The following is a 24494-nucleotide window of genomic DNA, read 5'->3' on the forward strand; positions in this document are numbered from 1 at the left end:
CTTGCGGCCTCCTCGTGAATGTTTTATTAGACAAACTAAAATGGAGGACAGACGAGGAGAATGTTTTACTACATGAACGTTACCGGCAGGCGTGGACGGCACAAAGAGCTCTAGCAGTGCGACAGCGGTGGTCCAAGAACATGACGGATTATGTTGTCCTAAAAACGCTTAACTGTGAGCAAACTGGAGAATGTGACCTATCATCCTTTTTATAAATAATCAATTAATAAATTTAAATGAGGGCTGCAGTAACACGGATTATTGATTTATTGATTTTTTTTTTTTTTTTTTTTTTTTTTTTTTTTTTTTTTTTTTTTTAATAGGCTCATGGGTTAGAAAATCTACACAAACAGATTTTGTACATTTCTAATATTTAACAAAGCGTCTGACTAATGAAGAAACTTGAAAAAAAAAAAGCAGACTACAAATCACATACACATACATTAAAAAATAAAAATTGAAGTAAACTCTCAGTGGTCATGTGTACAGAGATGAACAATGAAAAGGTTATGCAAATTGTCTAAAAATGATCAAGAAGTTTCAAAGTTAAAAAAAAAAAGGACATCTTAGGAGCTGATTTGAAGCCCTCGGATCGGTGGTTCCAGTTTGCAACATACACAGAGAGCAAAGAGGCCACAGTCTCTCTGGATGAGACCAAAGCAGTGCATCACTTTTTTGTGGAGGCTATGAAATGTTAGCCTGGGCGAAAGCCGACTGTTGACTTTGTCAAACAGTCTGGGAAAACCCAAGAGGAATCCGTTTCCATGGAGGGTGGGACCTTACTCAGCAACTTAAATTCATTGGAGTAACGGAGTTCCCTTAACCAATCATAATGTTTAGAAATGACGTTGGTTATGCGCCGAGGTTCATGCTTACTCTCGCGAGTCTCTAGCTCGCGAATCACGCTTCCCACATCCGCTTTCATTATACCGGTACCATTTGATAAATCAAACTTTTCCCAAAGCCAGTTGGAAGGAGAGCTACGACATCCTTGCCACTAACAAAATTGACGAGGCATTCCTCTTGCTCTCGTTTTAATTGTGTAATGATCTCCAGAGTTGAGACAACTTCATGGATAGCTTCTAGCATTCTTCCGTCGCCATGTTTATTTCCGCTGCGGTTGAACTACAATTATATGGACTACAATGGACTCCGCGCGTGAGTTCTGCGTCACCACTCGCAACTGTTTGCTGATTGGCAAAACACTGAGCGAACCGAGGTAGGGGGATTTGGCCAGACTATGTGCGGAGCCAAAATCTTTGGGCGGAAGTACGTAGGATGGCGTCGCCAGGCTAATGAAATGTAGCCCACGAGGACAATTTGATTTGTAGAGCACAATTCGTACACAAAGGCAATTCAAAGTGCTTTACAGCTACATAAAATCACAAGAAGACAATAAAATCATTCCAATAAAAACATAAAAAATAATCATTAATTCATTGATTTAAAAGTGAAAAGTGCAGATAAAATACTTTCAGGTGTCATATGCACAGCTAAATAGAACTGTTTTCAGCCTGGATTTAAACATTGTCAGAGTTGAGGCCTGTCTCACATCTTCTGGAAGACTGTTCCAGACTTTAGGGGCATAAAACTGAAACGCAGCCTCACCTTGTTTAGTCCTGACTTTGGGCACCAGCAGGAGACCCCTCCCTGAGGTTCTCAGAGCCCGAGTTGGTTCATGTGGCTCTAACATGTCAGAGATGTACTTTGGCGCTTGACTGTGAAGAGACTTGTACACAAGCAGAGCTGTTTTAAAGTCTATTCAGCTGAACAACTACTTGAAGCTCGCGTCCAACGTCACCAAAGAGATGGTGGGCTGTTTTAAACTGGGTGGCACGGTAAATGCCACTGAAAAACCTCCAGAGTGAGCTGAAATATACACTGTAAAAAGAACTCCTGCAAACAGTTTGGTCCTGGGGAACTGTGGCTACTGTGCTATTACATCAAACATTTAGTGGCTGTCACTCTTTCAACCCGATGAATTCAGAATGAGTTCATTCGTACTGACTTCTGAGCATTTTTGTCAATTCTGAATTACAGTTCGAGGGCACCAACACAGTAAATGCTTTTTAAAGATGATCAAAAACCCGAAAAATTTGTGTAGTGGCGCAAAGCAGGAACTCTACTGATGAAACCGACTCTTTCATGGGGAGTGAGACGGCCATATAATGGGTTGTGACACCCTACAGCCATCTTTTATTATTGTGCACACATCCCGCCAGAGTTTTTATTCGCAGATACAACACTTACGAGATCTCCTGATCAGATAACCTGCTGGTGTCTTGATCCTTTTGTTCTTTCGAGAAACAGGTCATTACCTGATTGTAGGTGTGCAGTGAATTGCCCCTTCTGGAGGTCATGTGACTCCAAATACAAAGGGGGGCAGTCTTTCCAGCTTCATCAGACTTATCTAACTGTGCTCAGAAGAAAGAATTATTTCAAAACAAAATCCCGATAGTGTGGAGATAAGACGAGGGGTTTATTAAACCCCTCTCCCTCTGCCCCTCATCTATTGGCTGCTGGTAGGGGTTGTGGCTTATTAACAAGGAGGCCTTGCTGGTGTGAAGTTTCTGGTCCTTGTCAATATAAACGGTGCAGACAGGTGTGCTCACCTTATGATAACACCATGGTGACATCGAGGACGTGGTTGCTCTTCTTCCTGTGCGCCTCCTTGGGGGTCCCGGGGTCCCAGGAAACGCCTGTTGGAGACCCTCAGCAGCTTCAGGCTCTTCACTGCCCGCCCTGCGAGAGGATACACTGCTCCTCCAGACGGGTGCTGAGGCTCCAGTGCAAAGGTGGTGTCACCACAGGTGTCTGCGGCTGCTGCCCCGTGTGCGCCAGAACGGAGGGGGAGACCTGCGGGGGGACGTGGGACTACCTGGGAAAGTGCGACGAGGGTCTGGTGTGTGTTTATCAGGAATCAGCCGATGACAGAGCAGACTCGGAGCGCAACGGAGTCTGTAAGGCAGGTGAGACAGTAGTTCATGCCCTGAGATAAGATTAACAGGCAGGTAGTGGTTCTCGGGTGTTATTCCACTGCAGTCAGACAGCGAAGGCGAGGTCTCGGTGGGAACATGGGAAAAGATGCAGCAGCGACTGAACTTTTGCATCATCTTGCAACACATTTTGTGCCACTAATATGCAAAGGAAATATTTTGGAGAAATCACCAAAAGCGTAAACACACTCGGTTGCATTTTAATCAATGTAAATAATTGCCGTGGGAATGGTGCCAGTCTCGTTTATGAGCTGCGAGGACTGATAGCGTGGTCAAGGCTTCTTTTGATTCAAAGGTTTCTGCTCACATAATTGCTCCTCTTATCTGCCCGTGATGAAAAGCGTTGACACCGTTACAGATGTCGTATCGAATGTCTTACGAGAGTGGAGACGGTCGTGTTTTGTTGCCGCTCTGGAGAAGATGTGGGAGTTTGACAGATTCTGTGTTGTGCAGTGATTGAACCGCTGGATCCAGAGAGCTGTAACCCAGACTGCACCAAGGAGTACTGTCAGGCCAACCACTCTGCAATCTGTTCTGCCAGGTGACTGAGTTTGAGCAGGGAAGCTTCTTTTTCCTAATGCTTTGGATAGTGTATTTTTGCATCTTAAACCAGAATTCCTCCTCTTCGCAGGTTCGTGTCTTTGGAGAAAAAATCGTGTCAGGGCTCTTGCCAGCACACCACCTGCTCAAGCTGCCTCATGATGAGGCGCCCGTCGTGCCCCCACACCTGCACCCCGTCTGATTCTAACTGTCTGCACCGATTTGGGAAGTGCGTTCACAATCACCTGAGAGCTCCCCCACACCCTGTGTGCCACAGCAACCTACAGGTGGGAGAAAGTGCAGAGAAACGGTCCGCTCTTTTCCTTTATTGTCACTTTAGACTAAATCTGTGCGATCTGTTTCCTTTTCTTTTTTTCCCCCTTCTTAGAGAAACAGTGAGGGGCACTTTGTGTGTTTGGTCCCCGGCTGTGCAAACTAGCACTAATGATTCCTCATGTAAGGAGAAGAAAGCAAGAGGACATCACCACAAACCCATGTAGCAAAAGAGAAGAAGGCAGCTATGTTTAAACTATGTGAATAACTTGAAAATACCTTTTACGATCACATTCTGTAATGCAAACTGTAACCTTGTGATTTAAATCTGAAAAAAGTTGTAAAAAATAACCTGTATTTTAAAGGGTGAAAAACACATTTCCATGTCATCTCGTACTGTCTGATTTCTTTTGCGTGAGGGGGACGATCGATGTTCCAGACTTCAGTTGATGCTGGTTTAAGCAGATCTTCGGGGTTTTTATTCTCTGACATACTCGTGTTTAAAGTTTAAATGTGATATACGTCCAGGCTCTGTCCAGCTCTCAGACACAACAAATGTGGAGAAAGAGGGATCTGCATGTTTACAAAGATTAAGATCAGAACTAAAGCCAAAAAATAAAAAATAAAGCCAGAGGGTTAACGTGATGAAGAAACAAAAACAAGTTAAACTGAAGATGCATTACCAAATCAAAAAGGTTTTTAAAAAGAGACTGAAGAGATGGATATCATTAGGTGTTGTAGTTCTGGGAGATTGTGATTGTATATTTATTATTTTCCTCTCTTCTCCACAAATAGACTTATAATAATAATAAGCTTATTTAATAAGCCAATGCTTCACTGTACACCTTTTGCAGTCAGTTTAAATCCACACATTGTGATGATAATCAGCATCCTTACCATATAAACTATATGTGCACTTATTTTTGTTCATCCATACACGATCCATCGACCGATTCTTGATTTGAAATGGGTGTTTAAACGAACAAAAAACATCTGTATATAATAAGATTTGTGTCGTCTTGGAAATAACTGACGTCGAGTTTAGGTCATTAATCCCAATTTGAAATCCACCAACTGTGAACATAACTTGATAAATTCTCTTCAGTCAAATGTGGGCAAATAAAATCTGAAATTACCACATTTTTATCTAAACATGTAGTCTGTGCACTTCATGTACTGGCATACAGTTAATGTCACAATGGCCCATAAAAAGTAGCTAATAAATGATGTCTGTAAATTGATCATCTTAAATGTTTTACTGATGATCGCCATGAGGTCTGATGATCAATCAGCCTCTGACGTCAGCCCGGTTCGAATGGATGGTTGTGAAAAGACGCAACTGGGTGTTTCTGCTTCTGTTCTTTGGTTTGTGACCAGATATCTGCAAAAGTACTGCAATTTCCATCAGCCTTAGTCGTGCTTCTTTATAGCTTTTAATAATGAATGAGCAGACCTGCATTAGAAGCATGGTTTAAAAAAAAAAAAAAACCAAAAAAAACCAATACTTGAGGCCAGGAATTAAAGTGGAATAATCCAGCTGTAAAAGAACTAAAAGTGCCACCGCATCTCTTCTGATTAAGTGCTTCCCATTTTGGGAGTCTTTCCACCATCGCTGCTGCCGCCCCCCCCCCACACAGATGATGGTTATTGAATAACAGACAGTTTATGAGGCTGCAATAATGGAGCTTGCACAGAAAGGGACTGAAGTGTGGACCAACAATGGGCAGTTTGTTCTGTGGCCTTCAAATGTGAGCTGCTTCTGAAGGAGAGACGCAGTTTATCTGAAAGGATTTCGCAAGAAGGAGCCAAAACAATGGCCTGCACTTGCTTTCATCTTCTTTAAATTAGTCATTCAGTTGCATTTTCGACCTTGAGTGATTTTCTTTTTTTTTTTTTTCAATATTATCCAAAGTTTTATCGGGCTAATGAGACTTCTTAACCAAAGAGAGCCAGAGGAGGGAGATCAGTTAAGCGTTGACTTATTCCACTGTATAGTTAACTGTACAATCAATTAAACGAACCTGTGAAAAAAATGAGCAGCCACAAGACCTACAGTTTTACCCGAATCTGTCAAAAATGTGCGCTTCAGTTTTATGAACTAGCAAAAATCCAGTTGACGATAGAAGATCTTTTCTGGTCTTTTAATTTGTGTGGTATTCTAGTGCTCCATCATCTCACATTGCTGCAGAGACGCTTTGCTCGAGCTTCTATGAATATTATCAGTTTTCTATTAGTACGACAGGATCCGCACCAAAGCCAGGCCGCCTCCGTTATCAGCCCCATATATCCGTCTGGCTTTTTGTCACTGATAAAAACAGCAGATAACAGAGGACTGTCTGTGTGCCATCTGTAATAAACGTGCTCCTGTCATGGGTGACCCGTGTTAACGTTTTCGAATGCAACGCAAAACCTGAAAACAATAGAAAACTCCCCAGGATCAAGATGGCCGAGGGGCCTCCCAGGCTTCCTCTCAAACCCTCCCACAGACACACTGTGCAGTTCCTTCAACCAGATGACTGAATGTGCGGCGTGGTCCTGCGCTCGTCTCTGGTTGGGAAAAAATGTCCTCAGAGGTTAAAAAGGAAAAATAAAGCAGAGTTTTCCCACAAAAGAATGTTTACTAAACCATACAAATTACAGATGAAACATTGCATAATATTCTTAAAATGCACAGTGGTCTTATTTCAACAGAATTAATGCAGAAAAGAATCCCTGTTGTCGCTAATTAAAGACATGTTAACATGGAATATCAGTAATTATAACTATTTATACAAATAAAGAACTATAGCAGAGATAAACAGTGTAAATGTGCATAAAAGTTTACATTAGCTCGGACCGCCAGTCAGTCCCTGATCAGAAAGGCACGGCGGGCCACCTGTCCTGTCGTCTCGTCACCTGAACAGTCTGTTCCAGAAGGAGACGAAGGTGGTGGAGTTCAAGGCACCGATGAATACGAGCAGCAGAAGGTAGAGACTCATCATGATGGCAAAGTGGTGCCTAAGGAGCCACGAGCTGCTGCGGGAATGCCTGATTTAAAAAAAAATAATAATAATATTAATAATTTAAACACGAGGAAAGCCATGCTCATCAGGAAAAGTCAACCAGCAAACATATAGGCCTATATTTTACCATTCATTTAGTTTTTCCAGCTATACTGAAAGTCAAATACTACTAAAATAACATTATTTTTCTATTCTATCTCTCTCTATTCTTCAGCAGATTTTGTTTATTTGTAATAAGACGGCAACAAAAAGGTATTGCTCAGAGTAAAGTTATGAACTGGAAACAGTCGTTCTTAACTAATCTGTACATTTCACCGTTTGTCGGCTGATCACAGGTCTGAGCAGAAGTTCTTTTAGATGAAGACGACATAGACACAACCAAAGATGCAAAGTCGAGTAAAAAGTCAGATGAGCACAGGATTTGCAGATGGGATGCAATTTCCTCACATCAGCATGACTGCACATCATCAGATAATAAAACTTTAAATTTCCAACCATAGTGGGAACTCTGCAGTTTGTAACAGCGGCGTGGGAGGACAGTCAGCCTCACTTTCATTTCGTTTACACGGCGGTCCTGAGCGGAAACAGCGCTGTGCCTCAGTCATATGTGGGCATTAAGTACTTCCCATAGAAGTTAACTGTACTGAACCAGCCTCATGTGGTTTGACAAAAAATGGTGTCAAAGACATTTAACCGAATGACTTATGCATCATTTTTCATTTCAAGCCCGGAGTGAAACACAAGTCGCGTCGATGTCAATGGATCAATGGATTTAAAAAAAAAATATTCATAAACAAGGTCAATCATTTACAATCAAAAAGAATAGAAAAATACTTTATTCATCCCCCAATGGGGGGAATTCAAATGAGTCAAGTAGCTCAAAACAAAAATATTTGCAATGATTGTATATTAGACAACAACAATAATAATAATAATAATACCAATAATAAATGACTAAATAAATTAATCAATAAATTTGGAAGTTTTTTTGTGTCTCCACTGTGGCTTACAAGGTCTACAGCATTCATATCCAACCCAGGAGATTCTTACCTGGACAGGTGCTTCCTCTGCGAGTAAACCAGCAGGTACTTGACTCGTAAAAGCTGATTGTTGGTGACTATAAAGTACTTCTGTGGCACATCCCCGCCTTCACTGTTCTTTGCTCGCAAGCGCTGCCGGTCTATGATTTCAGAATCTGAAAAAGAAAACAAGCAGGGGGCTTCAACCCGATGCGAGATGAACACTCGCTGCGACCTAAGGGAAGGTGGCGACGGACCATCCAACTCCAACCTAATCTACGATGTTTTTTCGTGTTACTTGAGATGCGACACACTCTAGGCACTGAGCCTGCCCTAATCCTAAGCAGTCTGAGTAGAAGCGAGTGGAGTTGGACGATCCAACCTCAGGTTGCAGTCAGTCATACCTGCTGAGTTAAACATCAGTTACACCCAGTCGACGTGTCACTTCCTCAAACGCACCTTTTTTCTTCACCTGGCACTTAACATCTGGATGATCGATGATTTCACACAGGGCGACGCAGCTGAGCAGTGGTCCCAGGATGCTTTCTTGCCAGCCGCTGCTGTGGGGGCTGTAGAGCACAGCCATGCTGAGGTCACTGGTGAGGTAGGTCCCCTCTCCAAACACAGAGTTCTGCACACGCACAGATCAAACCAGATACAGGAGGATGTCAGTTTGTATGTCTGAGAAGTGGATCCCACTTCCGGGCCACTCTTGAAAAAGTCATCATTCTTTCGTAGAAAGCGACAAAAAACTATTTGTGTTTTACATCTCGATAAGAAACGATTTCAGCATTTTACCTTGTTGAGGTGACAGTGCAGGCCGTTGTGAATGATTGAGTGAAAGTTCTCCAGTCGGCTCCCGTGGAATGCATAGAATACGTCTCGTCCTTCTCTCGTTCTCTCAAACCTGGCGTTCGCGGGATCAGAGTACTCCAGCTCAAAGAGGAAGTCTGGCACGGGAGCAGAGATCCCTTCATTTTCCGTCAGGTTACAAAGTTTGGCATACTGATGAGGATCGAAAAACACTCAATTAAAACATGAAAAAGCGTTTAAAGTGTTAAAAGCATTTACATTTGTCGCACCGTACCTCGTCTTTTTGTAGAGTCTTTACAGCGAAGCTCTTTGAGGACAGAATCCAGTGTGTGAGAGCCAGATGATGATCTCCCTCTCCAGGTCGCAGTCTTACCAAATCTCTCACACCCGGCAATGGGTTCACATCTGCCAACTGAACAATTTTTTTGGATCATTTTAATGAAGCAAGAGTCAAATCTTGTGAGTGACTGTCGGAGCCACAGAAGTAAAAATCTGTAACACCAGGCACAATGCCTGTCAAAAATGTCACATTTTAACTGAGGACTGATTTAAAGTTCAGCATAAATAATAACCAGATTCCACAAATCCCATGACCAATGAGTCATTTGAAAAAAAAAAAAATACAAAAATACAAAAATGATCTAATCTAAATCTGCACTGACATCACAAACCTAATTTTCTTTCAACATTTCTCAACAAAACTCCAGATTATCTGCATTGGAAACGTTTTCCGTGGCTCCTGCATCTACCTCTTCAAGCATACGCAAAGACCGGTAGTGTTTGACATGTGGACATGACTGCTACGATTTATGGCCCGCAATAGCTTTTGACAATCACTATCGCCCTCACCAGCTCTTCAAAGTCCTTATTGTCACGACTGAAGTACCGAGGAGGGAAGGGTCTGAGCAAAGAGTCCCTCTTGTAGCTCTTTGCAGCTGCGACAAACAGGCTGCAGCGGAGGTCTGCTGCTACCGGGTCTCTGTGCAGGCAGGAGCTCACCAGCTCTCTGACAGTCTCAGGTGGCAGCGGTGGCTGCATTCCCAGCTCTGCACACACAAGTGATAACACACGGGAGGGTTCAGTGAAAAATTAAGTTATCTGTCAACAGAAAAACAAACAACTAGAGCTGGCAATATGAGGGTTGACAAAAGATTCAAGACTGAACTTGACAGTTATTTCTATTACTGTTTAAAGTGTATTTTTCTCATTAACTGATGCATTTCTCAGTCTCATGCCTTCTGGCTTGTGTCTTTATTATGTCCAAAATCTAAAGATGTTTAACCTCATAAAGGACAACAAGCTTCCGATGCTTACAACTGTTGGAGTGAAATCAGCATTTTTTGGTTATTTCTAGCTTTCCATTTGCAGCTCTGCTCATGATCTGAAGGAGGTGACGTTTTCTGCTGACGTTGCAAAACTTGACTGTACACCACTTGTAAATCAGGTCACTTACCACACTGGGTAACCGTGTTGTCGATATAATCATGAGTTTACATTCACTGGGAACTTTTATGGTTGACATATAGACAGAAGCTGGCACACTCCCAATATATATATATATATATATATTTTACGTTACCATTTAAATTCCATACTTAGTTGTCATTGTTAACTAGCAGGGGGTTGGGAGGAAGCTACGTAAACATAGCTAACATGAGCTCAGAGCTACACATCCGTCACCTTTTAACAATATAAACGACACATACTGCATTGTCACAGTCCTATTGGTTCCTGTTAATATCAGGGAAATGCCAGTGTGGCCCCTATACCTTCACAGGCGCTAATTTTGAATAGCTAATCGCTCTTACCTCCAGTCTTACTCAACTCATAGCACTACAGCAAAAGCTAATGCTAGCTTAGCATACGTGCTGCTGCATTCAAGTGCAGCGAAAACTTTGTGCGTTCAAATCTTCAGGAGCGCATAAAAAAACGTGAAAGCGGAAAACATTTCTTGCATATTGAGAATGAGCAATACACTACCATTGTGTCAGACGTGTCATGCTGATACATCCAAATCCATTTTGGTGCGGTATTTCAACAGTTTCTTTCAAAACAGACCCTGAGGCAACGGGGAAGTAATAATTTACGAGGACACGAGAAGGCAGCATCTATCAGACAGTAATGAACGGACAAATCACAGGTGTTTTGCGTCTCATTATGTCATGAGTGTGACCAACAAAATACAATGATAGAATGTATGTATAACACTATTTTCCCACAAATTATATGATATTTGTGAAAAAAAAATTTCATATGAAATGTAAGATATACTTGCTTGTCTGTGTTGGCCTGCACATTTCTCTCATTTGCATTTGGATACATTTTTACTTTGTTATTATCATGATAAATCAAGTATTTTTAAATCAAATTCTCAGTTAAAAAGTCATCTGACTAATCTGAATGCTATTTAGACCCTTGAAAATAAATTTTAGATTTACAGCAAATGCTTTTGTCTTGTGTTGATCCGTTCATGTAGAAGAAGAGGTTCCAGAGTCAGAACCATGCTTTTAATTTGAAATTCTAGTGACTGCTAAATTTACAAGTTTAATTACATGTCCCTTTTTTCAGGTTTCATGAATAAAGTGTCCTGTAGACTTGCATACTGAGCTATGGCAGCCAGGTGGTGGAAAAATACCTTTATCTTTTTCTCTTTAAAAACCCTTTTCCCACATCACTTTCTCTACTAATGACTCCACCTCCAATAATCCTATTCGTCCTCCTAATGTTGTTACAGTCCATCCTAGTCTCGCATCAAAATGGGATATAGTCACATAATAGAAAAGCATGTGATTCTTTCATGTTTTGCTGTGAGATTTGGTTGATGAGTTTGTGTTTTAATCATCGGCATTGTTGAAGGGGACCTTGTTCAGTCTGGTGAATGCAGTATTTAGGTGAGGAAAGGAGGAGCATGGGTTTGATGGGAGGAGAGATGGAGGTGGAGGAGTAAGGATGTAAGGTGGGGAGAGGAAGGAGGATGTGATGAAGAGGAGGGAATGGGGAAGAGGGGAGGGGTAAAGGGTGAAGAGCTTTAGAAACACAAAAGGGATTTTAGTCCACTTCTCCTCCTCCTCCTTTTTGTCGTCTTGTTTTCTCTCTTGTTTTTCTTTATGGTTCTTTTCTTTCAGCTCCTTTTTCAGCTTATCTCAGCTTCAGCCTTTTCTTTGTCAGTTTGTAAGGTTTGCTCCTGAAAGACAGAGTCAGCATACATGTCAGTATTTTACTCCAAAGGCCCGACCTCAAACAACAGCATATTCAAATCAAATGATCAGCTGATGCGACGTGCCTGAAACTGAGCATTTTCCCGCATCAGGAGCTCGATCTCCTCCTCCATCTTGCTCTCCTTCTTCAACCACTCCTGCTCCTCTGTGTGCCACTTCTCCTCAGTGTGACTGATCTGTTTCTGCAGCTCCTCTGCTTGTTTGAGGACTTCTTGTTTTGCTGCCAGCTCAGATGGGAGGTGACCTTCTAGAGCTCGGAGTTTCTTCTCCCATTCAGCCTTTCTCTGGTTTGTTTCAGTCTCTATGACTTTCAGCCTCTTCTGCCAGACACTTCATTTTGCTTTGGACATTGATCAGTCTCCTTTTCCTGGATGATGTCGCTGACTTTTTCTTTTTTAACTCCTCCTGCAGAGTTTTAAACTGGGTGTCCATCTCCTCTTGCTTTTTGAGCCACCGATTCTCCCACTCAGCACTGCACTCCTGGATGGTTTTGTCAAAAGAGCTCTTCACCCGGTTGAGTTTGTCTCTCTCGGCCTTCCAGAGTTTTTGGAGTTCCTCGGTCTCACTGCGCTGCAGACGCAGACTCTCCTTCAAGGAGCGGACTTCCTCCTCCTTTACCTTGGCCTCATTCGGCATCGTCTGTCTTTCTTGCTCCCTGCAGAGCTCCTTGATGGCGAGCTGTGCCTTCAGAGCATTATTTTCTGCAGCCAGCTTCTGAATTTCTGTTTGGGAGTCCAGAGGGACTTGTTGCAGTTTTCCCTTTTCTCCACGTTGACTGAACACATCGTGTTGTTGTGGTTTTGGTAGATGTTGTGAAGAGTTTGTTGTAGTTTGCGCTCTGTTTCCACTCAGATAGGTTTCTTGTCTGGAGGTCAGATAGTACCCGTGTGGAAACCTTCACAGAACAGAACACATCAGAACTCTGTGATGCCATCAAATAATTAAGAATGTGAATGTTGTCAGAATGTGTTTTTTTCCAAGTTTGAATTTGTTTATGCGCTCCTGTCTTCCAGATTCAGTGTGTAACATGCTCATCATTGTATTCACTGAATTTTGTGGTCATGTCATGTTACTTATGTTGTATGTCATTTGTCTAAGACAATGTGCTTTTTCTTTTTCTACTTTTCTTTAAAAAATATCTATAGTAATTGTCTTTCTCGTGTTCCACGAGTTCTATACGGTGAATTTGCAGTGCAAATGAAGCTCGTTTTGAGACTTTCATTACGTCTTTTCTCTTTTTTTTTGCAGACTAGTCAAAAGAAAACATCCAAACACACCTTTCGATGTTTTACCGTCACTTCATGCAATTCACTGCGTGTTCAGTTTGACAATGAATTGTTCACATATTTACACAGAAAACCTAGAAAGCATTCTTATACCAAATAAAAGCTTCTCATTGTGCAAGTTATCACATGGGGACTGAATTCATTTCAGTTTCAAAATATTACCCCATTCTTCCACTGAGTCATTATTTTCCTTCTATACGCAACAACTTTAACAGGTTCAAAGGGGAACTTCATTGATGAAATGTCTTTATTTGTTTCGAGGCTCATGAGGGAAAATAAAACATTTAGAGAGATGCAATTGATTTCATGAAACTGATAAAACATATGTTTGACAATGGACTGGATTCTTTGTGGGAAATTGTTTGACTTTTTCTACTCACATTTGACCTTTTTCATTTGTAAAACATGCTGAAATGTGATTTTTTTTTCAAAACAAAAAACAAATCATTAGTATCTCACGCTGAAGCTCTTCTGTGAAATAATGTGAAAAGAAGCAAACATATTTTTAACTTTTCCGTTGAAAATGGAACGTATCAGATTCACATCTTCATTATTAATTTATTTACAGTTATTTAGGCTTTCTCATATCCTTTGAATCTTTCATTGAAATCTTTTTTTAAAAAGACATACGTTTCTATCTTTAAATATCCTCATATATGAGGAAATACATGGATAGTTTGAGGTCTGCTGCTCCTCTGTTTCTCTGATTTATCATGTCAGCCCAGTCTGAAACTATTTTTGCAGTCAAAATGAAGTGGTTCATTCGCACCATCTTGTGGTAATAGTAGAAATGTTTTCAATCAATTAACATTGGCCAGAGCTGGTCACCATGAACTGGACAACCCATCAGTCCAGAGCTCTTCTCGGCAGTGACTCATTCTTACATAAAGGCGCTGATTTGGAATAAAAAATCTGGACAGAAAACAAACTAAATAATTGTAACATAATGTGGCTGCACAGATAAATCAGGTGAACTTTAGTTGAGTCAAGAATTTAGGAAATAATATGGTCATGAAAATGAATATTTTGACATGATTGGTGTTTGCATGGAATTAGGAATTTCTACATATGACTTAAACATCATCAAATTTCCCCACAAGTCCTAAATATCAAGGACAAGAAGTAAGACGAACACACTTGACATTTTCATTGAAATAAATGGTGGCATGTTATACATTTGTGAGTCTCAAAAGGATGTGAACTTTTGGGGTCTGACAACTTGACAGTTAATTTAAGGGTTTGGGTTGGCAGTGTGTCATGTTTAAACCTTGTCGTGGCACAAGGCAAGACCTCACAAAAAGAGTTTTCGTGCTCACCAGGCAGGAAACAGTCAGAAATATAATCTCTACCCAGTCTGGAGTTCATCAGTTCATGGTCAAACAGATATTTGGATAAACTGAAGGAATTAAAGTGCAGTGTTAAGAGGTGGTCAGCCAACAGATATCACTCCAAACCAGGTGCATAAAAGTCTGTAAGGTTCCACAGCAACCCGGTGTCACTTCAGAGCAGCACATTTTTGGAGAAAAAGAAAACATTGCATTACCCTGCGTCAGACTTTATGTTGTTTTCTACACTAAATTGTGTTCCGTATGAGAATACTTGCTTTTAATCTATGAGTCCTGCATTTTATTGGTTATCTTTTAAGATGTATTTTTCACTTTGGACCCAATCTCTCCAGGTCTCCTTTTGCCAGATCAAAAACAAAGTGAGCCTAAAACCTACCAAATACCCACAGAGGTGGGTTATAATGTAAGACAACTCATATCAGAGGGGGGGGGGGGGTTGAATCCCTTTTAAATCACAGATATTATGGTGTTGCTTGATCTGTTTATTGGTGTCTGTATCCCACAAAAACCGCAATGAAATGACCCAACTGACCAGGAACACATCCGTCCCAGGAAACAACATTATAGAAAGACAACTTTTCAAATTAGAATCTTTTAACCTCTGAACTTGCTTGAAAATTTGAACCCACACTCTGTCACAATAGATGTCCTAGTTACACAGTGGCTCTGACATTACACAAATAAACTTGCATGTCGTACATTTACAAGAGGACCAACACGTATAAAACAGAAATACAACATATCTATAAATAGAGGCAGCCAATCAGCCTCTTTTTCAGCACTGTGGACAGCATTTCGAGAGGGGCGGGGCTTGGCGAAACATCTCAGCTTAATGATTGGTTGGCACAGACTAGTAACAAATCCCATGTTGTTCCCGGGGCCGTGGTCCTCCCGCGCGGGTACAAGCCAGAGGAGGAGGGGGTACGTGCGTAAAGAAAAAAAAAAAAAAACCTTACGTCACGTGACCACATCTGAATCCCAGTCGCCCATCATTTGAGGAATATACGGGGCACATATCTGTCTGAACAGCGGCGGGTCTGGCTGTTTCCGACTGCGTGCTTTTAATGCAGATTCATTTGTAGGATGCAATTTAAACGAGCGGACGGATTCTAGCGCCATTCTCGGACGAAGCTGGAGGTAAGGCGTTTCAATCGCTGCATTTTCACTCATTACACTCCAGCTAGGTGAGGAGGGGAAATCTCCGTGTTGTTGACCCCTATAAAACCTCGAAATTTATAGGCTGGGGTGTTGAACGTGAGGGGTTTGTGGCTCGACATGCGCGTTGTCCGGATGAAAAAAGGAGCGCCGGCGCGCCGTGTCGCACAGGCTGAAGGACGCTTCTCCATCGCCTGTGATCACGATGCACCGCGTCCCACTGCTGCATCACTGCCACCCGCCGTATGATATTCACATTTGAGACAGCCTGGGGATGATAGTACGTCAAATCCACCCGGATCAGTGCGTTTCGTTCGGCAAATATGGCTTTATATGTGCCAGAAAGATGCCCTTCATACCCCACCATACATCCACCATGATCCCTACCGGAGGAGGGCTACAAACAATCCGATAATGTGGGAGGCGGTTCATTATACCCCACTGGCAATGATCCTAAATTAAACAACCAGCTGAACTATTTATAGCTCAAAAAATACTGGTGCAGGCTGGTTAACACGCCAATTTTGCGCCCTTGGTAAGGTAAATTTGATGGATAGCGACAAGGCCACACTGTGCCCAATTGCGCGCACTATACTGTTGTAACGTGGTTAAGAAAATATGAATTTCTGAACATTCAATGAATGATGCTCCATGTTAGGTGGATGCTCTAGAAGGGTATCACCTTTCATGAAAGCACATCAGGATGGGGAGTTTCTTATCGCGTTGTGGTGTGTGATGATCATTAAGGCCTGTAGAGGGTTGTGGCCTGTGGTCACAAGGAGAGCAGTGTTTGTGACTGATGTTCTTATTAAGACAACTTTTCTCTGTGAAGTTTGGTTTTCAAGGCAGCTGTCACTGAGGTTCGTGTGCCTGTTTGCAAGTGGAGAAAGATACTCAACCGTGATCATGGCTGGTAAGATATTCTTTCTTTTTCATTGAACTATAGCCGCTTAAGCAACCTTGTGAAAGCTAAGTTCTTGTGCAGCTGTCTTGACTTGACTTGTCCTTATGACTTTGGCGTGTGGAAATGAAATATCTGTCTCTGTCCTAGAAAACAACTTCCCTCCCCTGCCTCGATTCATCCCCCTCAAGCCGTGTTTTTACCAAGACTTCAATGAAATCCCAGACCAACATCGCACAATGTGCAAGAGGCTCTACTACCTTTGGATCTGTGAGTGCACCTGAGGGAGAAAGCTGTGTGTTGTCGTGCAGTAAATGCACCTTGCTCCATATTATTCCCATCAATATGAGCTGTCAGCATTTATATCGTTTGCAACGCTGTCTAAGAACCCTGTGAACGCCACTTTGTTTTACCCAAAACACTGAGATCCAAACATCACAGACATCGTACAGCAGGGAGACCAGAACAACTGGTCTCACAACATGTGAACTCCCCCCCCATTGTCATTGTCTTTTAAAATATGTTTGCGTTTTAAATTAGATTGAATGGCACATTTGCTGTTATTTTAACTAACAAAATGATCCATTTGATTTTGATCAATTGGATTGGCACAAAATGCAATTATTGTTATTATAGCAAAATAGTTTCAGATTTTCTATGTTTTCAGCCTCTTATAGAATGGCTGAAGATCAGAAATTGTTCATTAAACCAGAGAAATCATGACGCATTAAGATATCTTGGACTCTAGGAGGGTGCACTGCCCTTTCATTTGTTTTTCCCAAAGTTTCAATCATTACATGAAGTATAACATCTGAAGAAAATAATAAGAAATTATTAATCACTCAAAGAAACATATCATTCGTTGCTTTAGATATAATGAATGTGTCAACTTGTGACATTCACATAGCATCTTTTTCTATTATTGCTTAGGTTCTGCCCATTGAAAACGAGAATGTAAGTCTGGTGAAAAAGTAGTTTAGTGTAGACACAGTGTTTGGCACTAGTAAGTTGATACTAGAGAAGAACATTTATGCTGTGTGTGTGTTAAAATGTAGCTCCAGTCCACATTATTGTAGCTGTAATATAGAACACAAAATAATAGTATTCATAGTCTTGTGCTTTGGAGCCAACTCACGTAACCCTCCCAGTTAATGTCACTGGTCATCCATTAAGTTCACCTAACAAAACTTAAACCCTGCTCCAAATATGACTTTAGTTATGAATAATAGAGGCTTGGCCCCCTAACCTAAACCTCATTTGGCTAATAGATGGAATAGATGAATAATGGAATAATGTAACATCTTTTAGTTTTATTTTGATTTCTGTAATTAACTGTTTGACTTGTGCAATTATCCTTCATGAGTAAATATATCAGCAAAAAACTGCAAATGGTGCATTTCTAAGCTGAATATTGCAAGACCTGCGGCATTCGTTTTATTATTCAGGAGATATTGAGAACTTAGCATTCTTCATTCAGGTGGAATATTATTTATTACTATTTCGGCTGTAAAACACACAACATCACTAGTTTAGTTGCTAATTATCTGTCTGTTTAAAAAAAAAAAACATTTCTGTGTGATGGACTTTACAGAATTTTCACATTATATATTTTCTCACTTTTTTGTGAGGAAGACCAAAAAATGATCTGGGAGGGTTTAGTGAGTTGGCGTGGAACGATCCTCTGAGTATCTGCACAGATTCATAGAAATGAATCCTGCTCCATTATGAGTATTGGAATATTCAGCAGACAGTTTTTTCTCCACAGTTTAACGTTCCGTTCCCTTTCTTCTTCTATGTGATTTTGACAGTGAATGCTGCCACACTAGCTGTGAATCTGATTGGCTGCCTGGCATGGATGTGTGGAGGTGGCGGAGCCACCAACTTTGGCATGGCCTTCCTGTGGCTCTTACTGTTCACCCCTTGCTCCTATGTGTGCTGGTTTAGGCCCATCTATAAGGCCTTTAAGTAAGCATTCCTGCTCTAATATTTAACAGTATCGACCACTGTTCTTCCAAATCACATAATTTATTATATTGATCCTTCTCTCTCTGCAGGACAGACAGCTCTTTCAACTTCATGGCTTTCTTCTTCGTCTTCATGGCTCAGGTGGTGATCAGTATTATCCAGACTGTTGGCATTCCAGGTTGGGGAGTGTGGTAAGAGGCTTTCAATGGTTTATTCAGTAACATATATTATCATCTTTCCTGTAAAAATAGATGACGAATTCAAACAAAAGAGCATTAGTGCCACTTGGCTTGCATTGGTTCTCAAAGGTTCAACTGGAGCAGCAAACATTTTCTTTTTAACCCGTATGTATTAAAGAGAAACAATGAATCTAAAACAAAATCTGTCAGTAAAGGTTTTTTCGTCCTCAGACAGAACTGTACTCACTATTTTCATACGAACATTTTCCTATTAAAAACACGATAAGCTGTTGTGTGTAATGTGAATGGGGCTTCCCTTATTTTTGGTTCACTCTGCTGTAATAAAAAAAAACAACCAGCATTTAAAGAAATAATAACCCGCAGCACAACAGCAAGAAACAACAGAGATGAGTTGATATGAGATTCATTGGGTGAATGCTAACACAACTCTGAATTAAAGCTCCATTTATTCTGGGAGTGTAACAAACAAATGTTTCCTGACAGTTTTGCTGTGTGAACTTGATTATTTGACGTCATTGTTGTGTTTACAGTTCGCCCCAAATGTCTGAAAAATCAGCGACGCAATAAAATCAGTGATGACACATGCTATCAAAGCAATTCTGGGAATATAACCCCACTGGAATTTTACTGTATCAATGAAATATACGTTGCTGTATGTGTGCGATGACGCCGCCGTTGATCCCTACAGCGGCTGGCTGGCGACCATCACCTTCTTCAGCACCAACATCGGCTCAGCTGTGGTGATGCTGATTCCTACCATCATGTTCACTGCAGTGGCTGTGCTGTCCTTCGTCGCCCTCACAAAGGTAATCTATGCTTTTCTTTATTAATGTTTCAGCTTCTTCTGACTAGGGCAGGTCTTCAGTGTAGATGCACCTTACTGAAACTTTGCAATGGCATATTGCTGTAGTCTACATAAGACGATGTAAAACATCTTCTGGTTTAACAGGCAGGTCTGTCACAAAATTTGATTTTACAACTAAGACAAAAAGTCTCAGTCTTTGACATAAGTGTAAATAGATCCCCAACAAACCGCACATGGTCTGAAATTAGAAGTTTAGCTCATTAAAAAAGAGTTGATGCCATTAAACCACAGAATAAACTGCAAAACAGTCATAGAAACATAGAGTTTTATGTCAGACATTTTCAAACAGATGGTTGGAAATGGTTTTAGGAATTACACAGAATGATCATGGCCAGTACAAATCACTGCAATGAGGTGATGAAGCATAAACTGTCACAGGCTTTCGTACACGTCTACACTGTGTCTCATGTTGGCAAGATGTGATCCAGTCATAGACAGTACATAAGGATGGATGAAGCAAGTAACTATTTGAATTGGATAGAAAAAAGCTTTACAATCGATATCCTTTTCCTGCTCTGAGCTACGACTTTTCAAATATTGGCACTGGGCTCTTGCAGGGCAAGTGCACATACAATGCTCCTCTATAACAAAACAAAATCAGCTTTAGGGAGTTTTGTTAATTATTCAAAAATATAAGACATATCACATTTACAGAATTATTCATGTGAGTGAAAAGGGAGGGTTTTCTCTGTAGCCATTACTTCACCAATCAGGCCTCTGTGGTACATTGGCCAGAAAGAAACCATTCCTCACTATGACGGCCAGCTGGGAATCTGCCAAAAGCACCTGAGAGAGTCTCAGATCCTGAGAGGCACAATCCTCTGATCTGTTGAAACAAATATTGCACTATTTGGCCACAGTTCCAAGCAGCATGAGTGGAGGAAATCAGGCACCGAGCGTCCTCTCGTTAATACTGTCCCAACAGTCAAACACACTCTGTGAGGAACAGGCACTGTGGAAGCAGCAAAAAGAGAGTCATACAAAGTGAAACTTTTTGAGAGAGTGTCCAAGAATGTGGATCTGAATTCAGCATAACTGGAGAGAGCTGAAAATGGCTGTCACTGACACTCCCCAACCAACCTGGCTGCTCATTTCTGCCAGAAAGAGTCGAAGAGGCTTCCAAAGGAACAGTGTGCCAAATGTTTGGGATCATTCCCAAAAACGTTGAAGCTCAAGTAGCTCACATAGGTGCCTTAATCAAGCACTAAGTGAAGGGTTTGAATACTTATATACGTGAAGTATCTTGTTCTTTAACTCATTAAAAACTAGTAAAACACCAAAAAACTGTTTCCCATTTTGCATCGTGTAGAATCTCGTGTCAAAAACTGACCGTGGAAAAAAATCTATTTTGGATTTAGTCTCAAAATGATTTGAATACACTGCATGATCTTGATTTCTGAGCAAACAGGTATGTTACTTTCAGGATGCCTTAAATGTGTTTTGCTCTTGAACATTGTAATGGCCGAACAAATCGTTTTACATCCCATCTCCTACGTGCTGTACTTTGCAGGTTCACAACTTCTACCGCGGCAGTGGTGGCAGCCTGGGTAAAGCCCAGGAGGAGTGGGCCACGGGGGCCTGGAAGAACCCACATGTCCAAGAGGCAGCTCAGCAGGCAGCCATGGGGGCTGCACAGGGAGCCATGCAGCAGAACCAGTACTCTGCAGCTCCCACCTACAACTATGACGACCCGATGTAGGACAGACGAGGGGGCCAGACAACAGAGAGGGAGAGCTAAAAAGGGATCAATTATGAACACAACTCCGAATTAGGTGCCCTTCATTATAACACAGTGCGAGCTGATTTCAAACAGAAAAATGACATGTGGGATTTAATCATTTTAAACAGCTCACACTCAAGTCGACAGTTATCCAACAAACTGTTGTTGCTTTTGTTTTTGCTGTTTAATTTTAGCAGGTATTTGTATGTTGATTTCCAACAGTGTCACATAACATGGCTAAAAGCAATCCCCTGCCCTTCATTAGCTTAATTCAGGCAGGTTCATGTATTATCTGCACAGAGCCACACTCTGTGTTTCACTTCTCATTCAGTGTGTTCACTTTTATTTAGCCTGAAGGTCAATGAATGCTAAAACATTTCTCAGTTGATGCACTTTAATAATTATTCAGCTACTAAATCACACATAAAACGTGTCTAAAAAATGTATGAGTTATTTCTAATTCACACAATAGCTCAACAATTTGGGAAACACCTTTATTTACATTTTTTTTTTGTGCCAAGTGTTAAATGAGAATAAATGGCATGCATCCACTGACAGCTAGTTAGCTTAGCTTGGCATAAAGACTGCGGTGAGACAACTGGTCTAAGTCTGTCCAAATATACCAAAATCCACTCAACAGCAGTCCCGATTCTGTAACTAACATGTTGTATTTCATCTAAGAGGTTTTTTCGGAGGCAGATTTTATAACCTCTGCAGATGGTCATGTTAGCTGTTTCTGCTACTTCCTGTCTTTATGCTAAGCTAAGCTAAGGTAAATTAACGGGCTGCGGACTATAACTTCATCTTCTCCATAACGATTTTTATAGCACTGTTATTGTTCTTATTTAAATCTCCTCAACAAGGCAACTAAGGTCAATATAACCATGTCTCATTTTATCTTTTCTTTTTAAACTCGAATCAGAATGTTTAGATATTTGGTTTAGTGACTTATTTTGTTTTTAACTGATGATGCAGTTGAAGCCAACTTTTTTCACATTCTCAGGAAAGGTGTGATAGCCGTTTTTAAAGCCCATAGAGAGTCATCATGTCGGGCTTTTGTCTCCTTTTATCCTGTTTGACCATTCGAGATGTTTGGTTTTGTCATTACATGCTGGTTATATGTGGGGTAGGCTGATTTCAGTTGAATGTTTTTTATCATTTCATGTTAAAGTGAAGCACACACTGTATTTAGGGATTAGTGCTTATTGGATAAACATTCCAAATCAATGTTGTACATGTGAAAAGTGAAAGAAAAGTAAAAGAAAAGTAAAACCCCACCAGGTGGAAAAAACAGTGAATAATAGTAATATTTGTTGTGGGTGGTCATAGCATCGTTTGGAGTGATGGATGTCCCCCCCCTCCCCCTTTGGTAAATTCTCCCGCTTATCCCTACATGTAAATGCTTCAACGACTACTTGTTTCTGAAGTTGTGAATTTCAGGACTCACAGTAGTGTGTCATTTTGTGGCTGTTGGTGTTATTCCATGAATCAATGTAATATAAAAAAAAGATAGAATATTCAATTAAAGCCAATTATTTCTTTATGGAGTGGAATTCAACAAGAGGCTACTAATGTGAATCCCCCGGGAGGCGTGGTGTGTTGAGTCAGAGCCATGTTGATTTCATCGAGAGGGTTTTTGTCACTTCGAGTCTTCTTTAAGAACTTTGTCCACATTCATTAGATGGTTACTACAGTTATATACAGTATTAGACTTGAAACAGATGTGAAGATACAAATCTGAATGCTCCTAATTTCAAAATCTGTGAGTGGTTCTGTCTGATTGTGATGATGCGATATTCAGTAGACAGTTTATTGTTTTCTTTTATCATTTTGGACTGACCTTTGTTTTTCAATGTAGTTTGGGGGATGTGCGGATGAGTTTGAAGCACATACTTGTTGTGTCTTTCCATGGCTGTGGCGTAGTTTTTTTTTCTCCCTTCTCCGTTTTAAACGTACAATTCTTTTGAGAATTCTAGCAAACGTTCGTGCTGGGTCATCTGTTGATCTTCACTGCAGACTAAATTCACAGAGAACCTACAGTGCAGCAATACTGATGTAACTATATGAAACCGTACCGAGTCGAGTTCAGCAAAAAGCAGGCTTCAGTAAAGATTAACACCCACAACACTAAGTGTTATGAAATGAAAAAGAAATGGGCCTGTTTTCAAGTTGGACCGCACGAGTATGATTTTGCGGTTGTGTAACATTTTCACCAGCAGATGCAGAAGAAGTAGTTATTTCGCTGTAAACGGCACTACATGTCTGCTCGTCCGTTAGTAAATGCACAGCCGATTACTCCTATACACCACGGGAAAAATGCGAAGGACTGCATAAGAATGAACAAACCACATTTGTGTGTGTGTAGTACTTCTCACGGTGAACTTTCTGCCATATGGACGTACGGTTCATGTGAACATGGAATTCACAGCTGTGTAGTTATTGTGTACTAGGAACTGCACTGCTTCGGACAGGTTACACGTTTCATTTTGCTGTATCAAAGCTTCTGAAAAGCCACCTCCCATTTCCTTTCCCATGTTCCCACACGTACTGTACTGTATGTTGTATAAAATGTATTAACATGTACTATATCATGAGTAGTTATAAATATATAATTACTGGAGGTAAATGTTAGCCATGGATAAACACATTCAAAAGGAACATGCACTGATAAGGTGAACCAAGTGTTTTAGGGGGCTGTGTCTCCATGAGGGACTTACATGAGGAATACGTTTTTGTGTATTACTTTTGTATTATTTGGTCTTATCCTTATAGATATTAAATAGTTCTTGTTGCATCCTGTTTTGCTCTTTTGTTATAGGAATGCACACAGGTTTTTTTTTACATTTCCCGGCCATTTTTGTTGATGTAGAAAAGTCATAAATCTCAATTTCAGGTGTTGTTGATACATTTAGGTGACATGAAAGAGGAGACTACTTTCTGTTTTAAAAAAAGGATTCAAATGATTCCCTGAAACAGCGGATCGTCACAAAAACATACACAGTCTGCATGGACATCCAACCTTTACACCCTTCTATTAAATAAATGTTTCCAAGCTTCATCTCCACACTGACAAAACTTTAATTAACAGCTTTTCTCCTTGGTTAAAATCCAATTTAGTGTGAGCTTCTTATTCTGAGCAGATAGATCTACTCAGATGAACTCTGACAAGTTTTTAACAACAGCAATCACCTAAAA

General features: G+C 40.8%; 3 protein-coding genes across 3 annotated transcripts; 2 read left to right on the top strand and 1 right to left on the bottom strand.

Moving 5' to 3' along the window:
- Window positions 1–2626: 2626 nt before the first annotated feature.
- LOC142384877 (uncharacterized) lies at window positions 2627–4173 on the top strand. Its single transcript, XM_075471185.1, has 4 exons — window positions 2627–2969; window positions 3450–3537; window positions 3628–3823; window positions 3925–4173. The coding sequence occupies exons 1-4, from the start codon at window positions 2627–2629 to the stop codon at window positions 3973–3975; spliced, it is 678 nt and encodes a 225-aa protein (XP_075327300.1). The 3' UTR covers window positions 3976–4173.
- A 2234-nt stretch (window positions 4174–6407) lies between these two features.
- Window positions 6408–10530, bottom strand: parp16 (poly (ADP-ribose) polymerase family, member 16). The gene is made up of 7 exons (XM_075471018.1): window positions 10452–10530; window positions 9493–9689; window positions 8918–9055; window positions 8629–8835; window positions 8290–8461; window positions 7862–8006; window positions 6408–6836 (listed from the first exon to the last, which is right to left on the bottom strand). The coding sequence occupies exons 2-7, from the start codon at window positions 9679–9681 to the stop codon at window positions 6701–6703; spliced, it is 987 nt and encodes a 328-aa protein (XP_075327133.1). The 5' UTR covers window positions 9682–9689; window positions 10452–10530; the 3' UTR covers window positions 6408–6700.
- A 4845-nt stretch (window positions 10531–15375) lies between these two features.
- On the top strand, window positions 15376–24093 carry scamp5a (secretory carrier membrane protein 5a). The gene is made up of 7 exons (XM_075470097.1): window positions 15376–15630; window positions 16481–16561; window positions 16700–16819; window positions 18358–18514; window positions 18604–18705; window positions 19403–19520; window positions 21090–24093. The coding sequence occupies exons 2-7, from the start codon at window positions 16555–16557 to the stop codon at window positions 21276–21278; spliced, it is 693 nt and encodes a 230-aa protein (XP_075326212.1). The 5' UTR covers window positions 15376–15630; window positions 16481–16554; the 3' UTR covers window positions 21279–24093.
- Window positions 24094–24494: the final 401 nt, after the last annotated feature.

This window comes from Odontesthes bonariensis, chromosome 7, assembly GCF_027942865.1.
Source record: "Odontesthes bonariensis isolate fOdoBon6 chromosome 7, fOdoBon6.hap1, whole genome shotgun sequence".
NCBI lineage: Eukaryota > Metazoa > Chordata > Actinopteri > Atheriniformes > Atherinopsidae > Odontesthes > Odontesthes bonariensis.

Excerpts from the sequence above, each read along its gene's own strand:
- LOC142384877 (XM_075471185.1), top strand. The coding sequence starts at position 2,627 with ATGGTGACATCGAGGACGTGGTTGCTCTTCTTCCTGTGCGCCTCCTTG. Across the intron at positions 3,538-3,627 it reads TCTGCAATCTGTTCTGCCAG|GTTCGTGTCTTTGGAGAAAA; the intron begins GTGACTGAGTTT and ends TCCTCTTCGCAG. Across the intron at positions 3,824-3,924 it reads TGTGCCACAGCAACCTACAG|AGAAACAGTGAGGGGCACTT; the intron begins GTGGGAGAAAGT and ends CCCCCTTCTTAG.
- parp16 (XM_075471018.1), bottom strand. The coding sequence starts at position 9,681 with ATGCAGCCACCGCTGCCACCTGAGACTGTCAGAGAGCTGGTGAGCTCC. Across the intron at positions 8,462-8,628 it reads TGCACTGTCACCTCAACAAG|AACTCTGTGTTTGGAGAGGG; the intron begins GTAAAATGCTGA and ends GTGCGTGTGCAG. Across the intron at positions 6,837-7,861 it reads CAGAGGAAGCACCTGTCCAG|GCATTCCCGCAGCAGCTCGT; the intron begins GTAAGAATCTCC and ends TTTTTAAATCAG.
- scamp5a (XM_075470097.1), top strand. Across the intron at positions 16,820-18,357 it reads GCTCTACTACCTTTGGATCT|TGAATGCTGCCACACTAGCT; the intron begins GTGAGTGCACCT and ends TGATTTTGACAG. Across the intron at positions 18,515-18,603 it reads CCCATCTATAAGGCCTTTAA|GACAGACAGCTCTTTCAACT; the intron begins GTAAGCATTCCT and ends CTCTCTCTGCAG.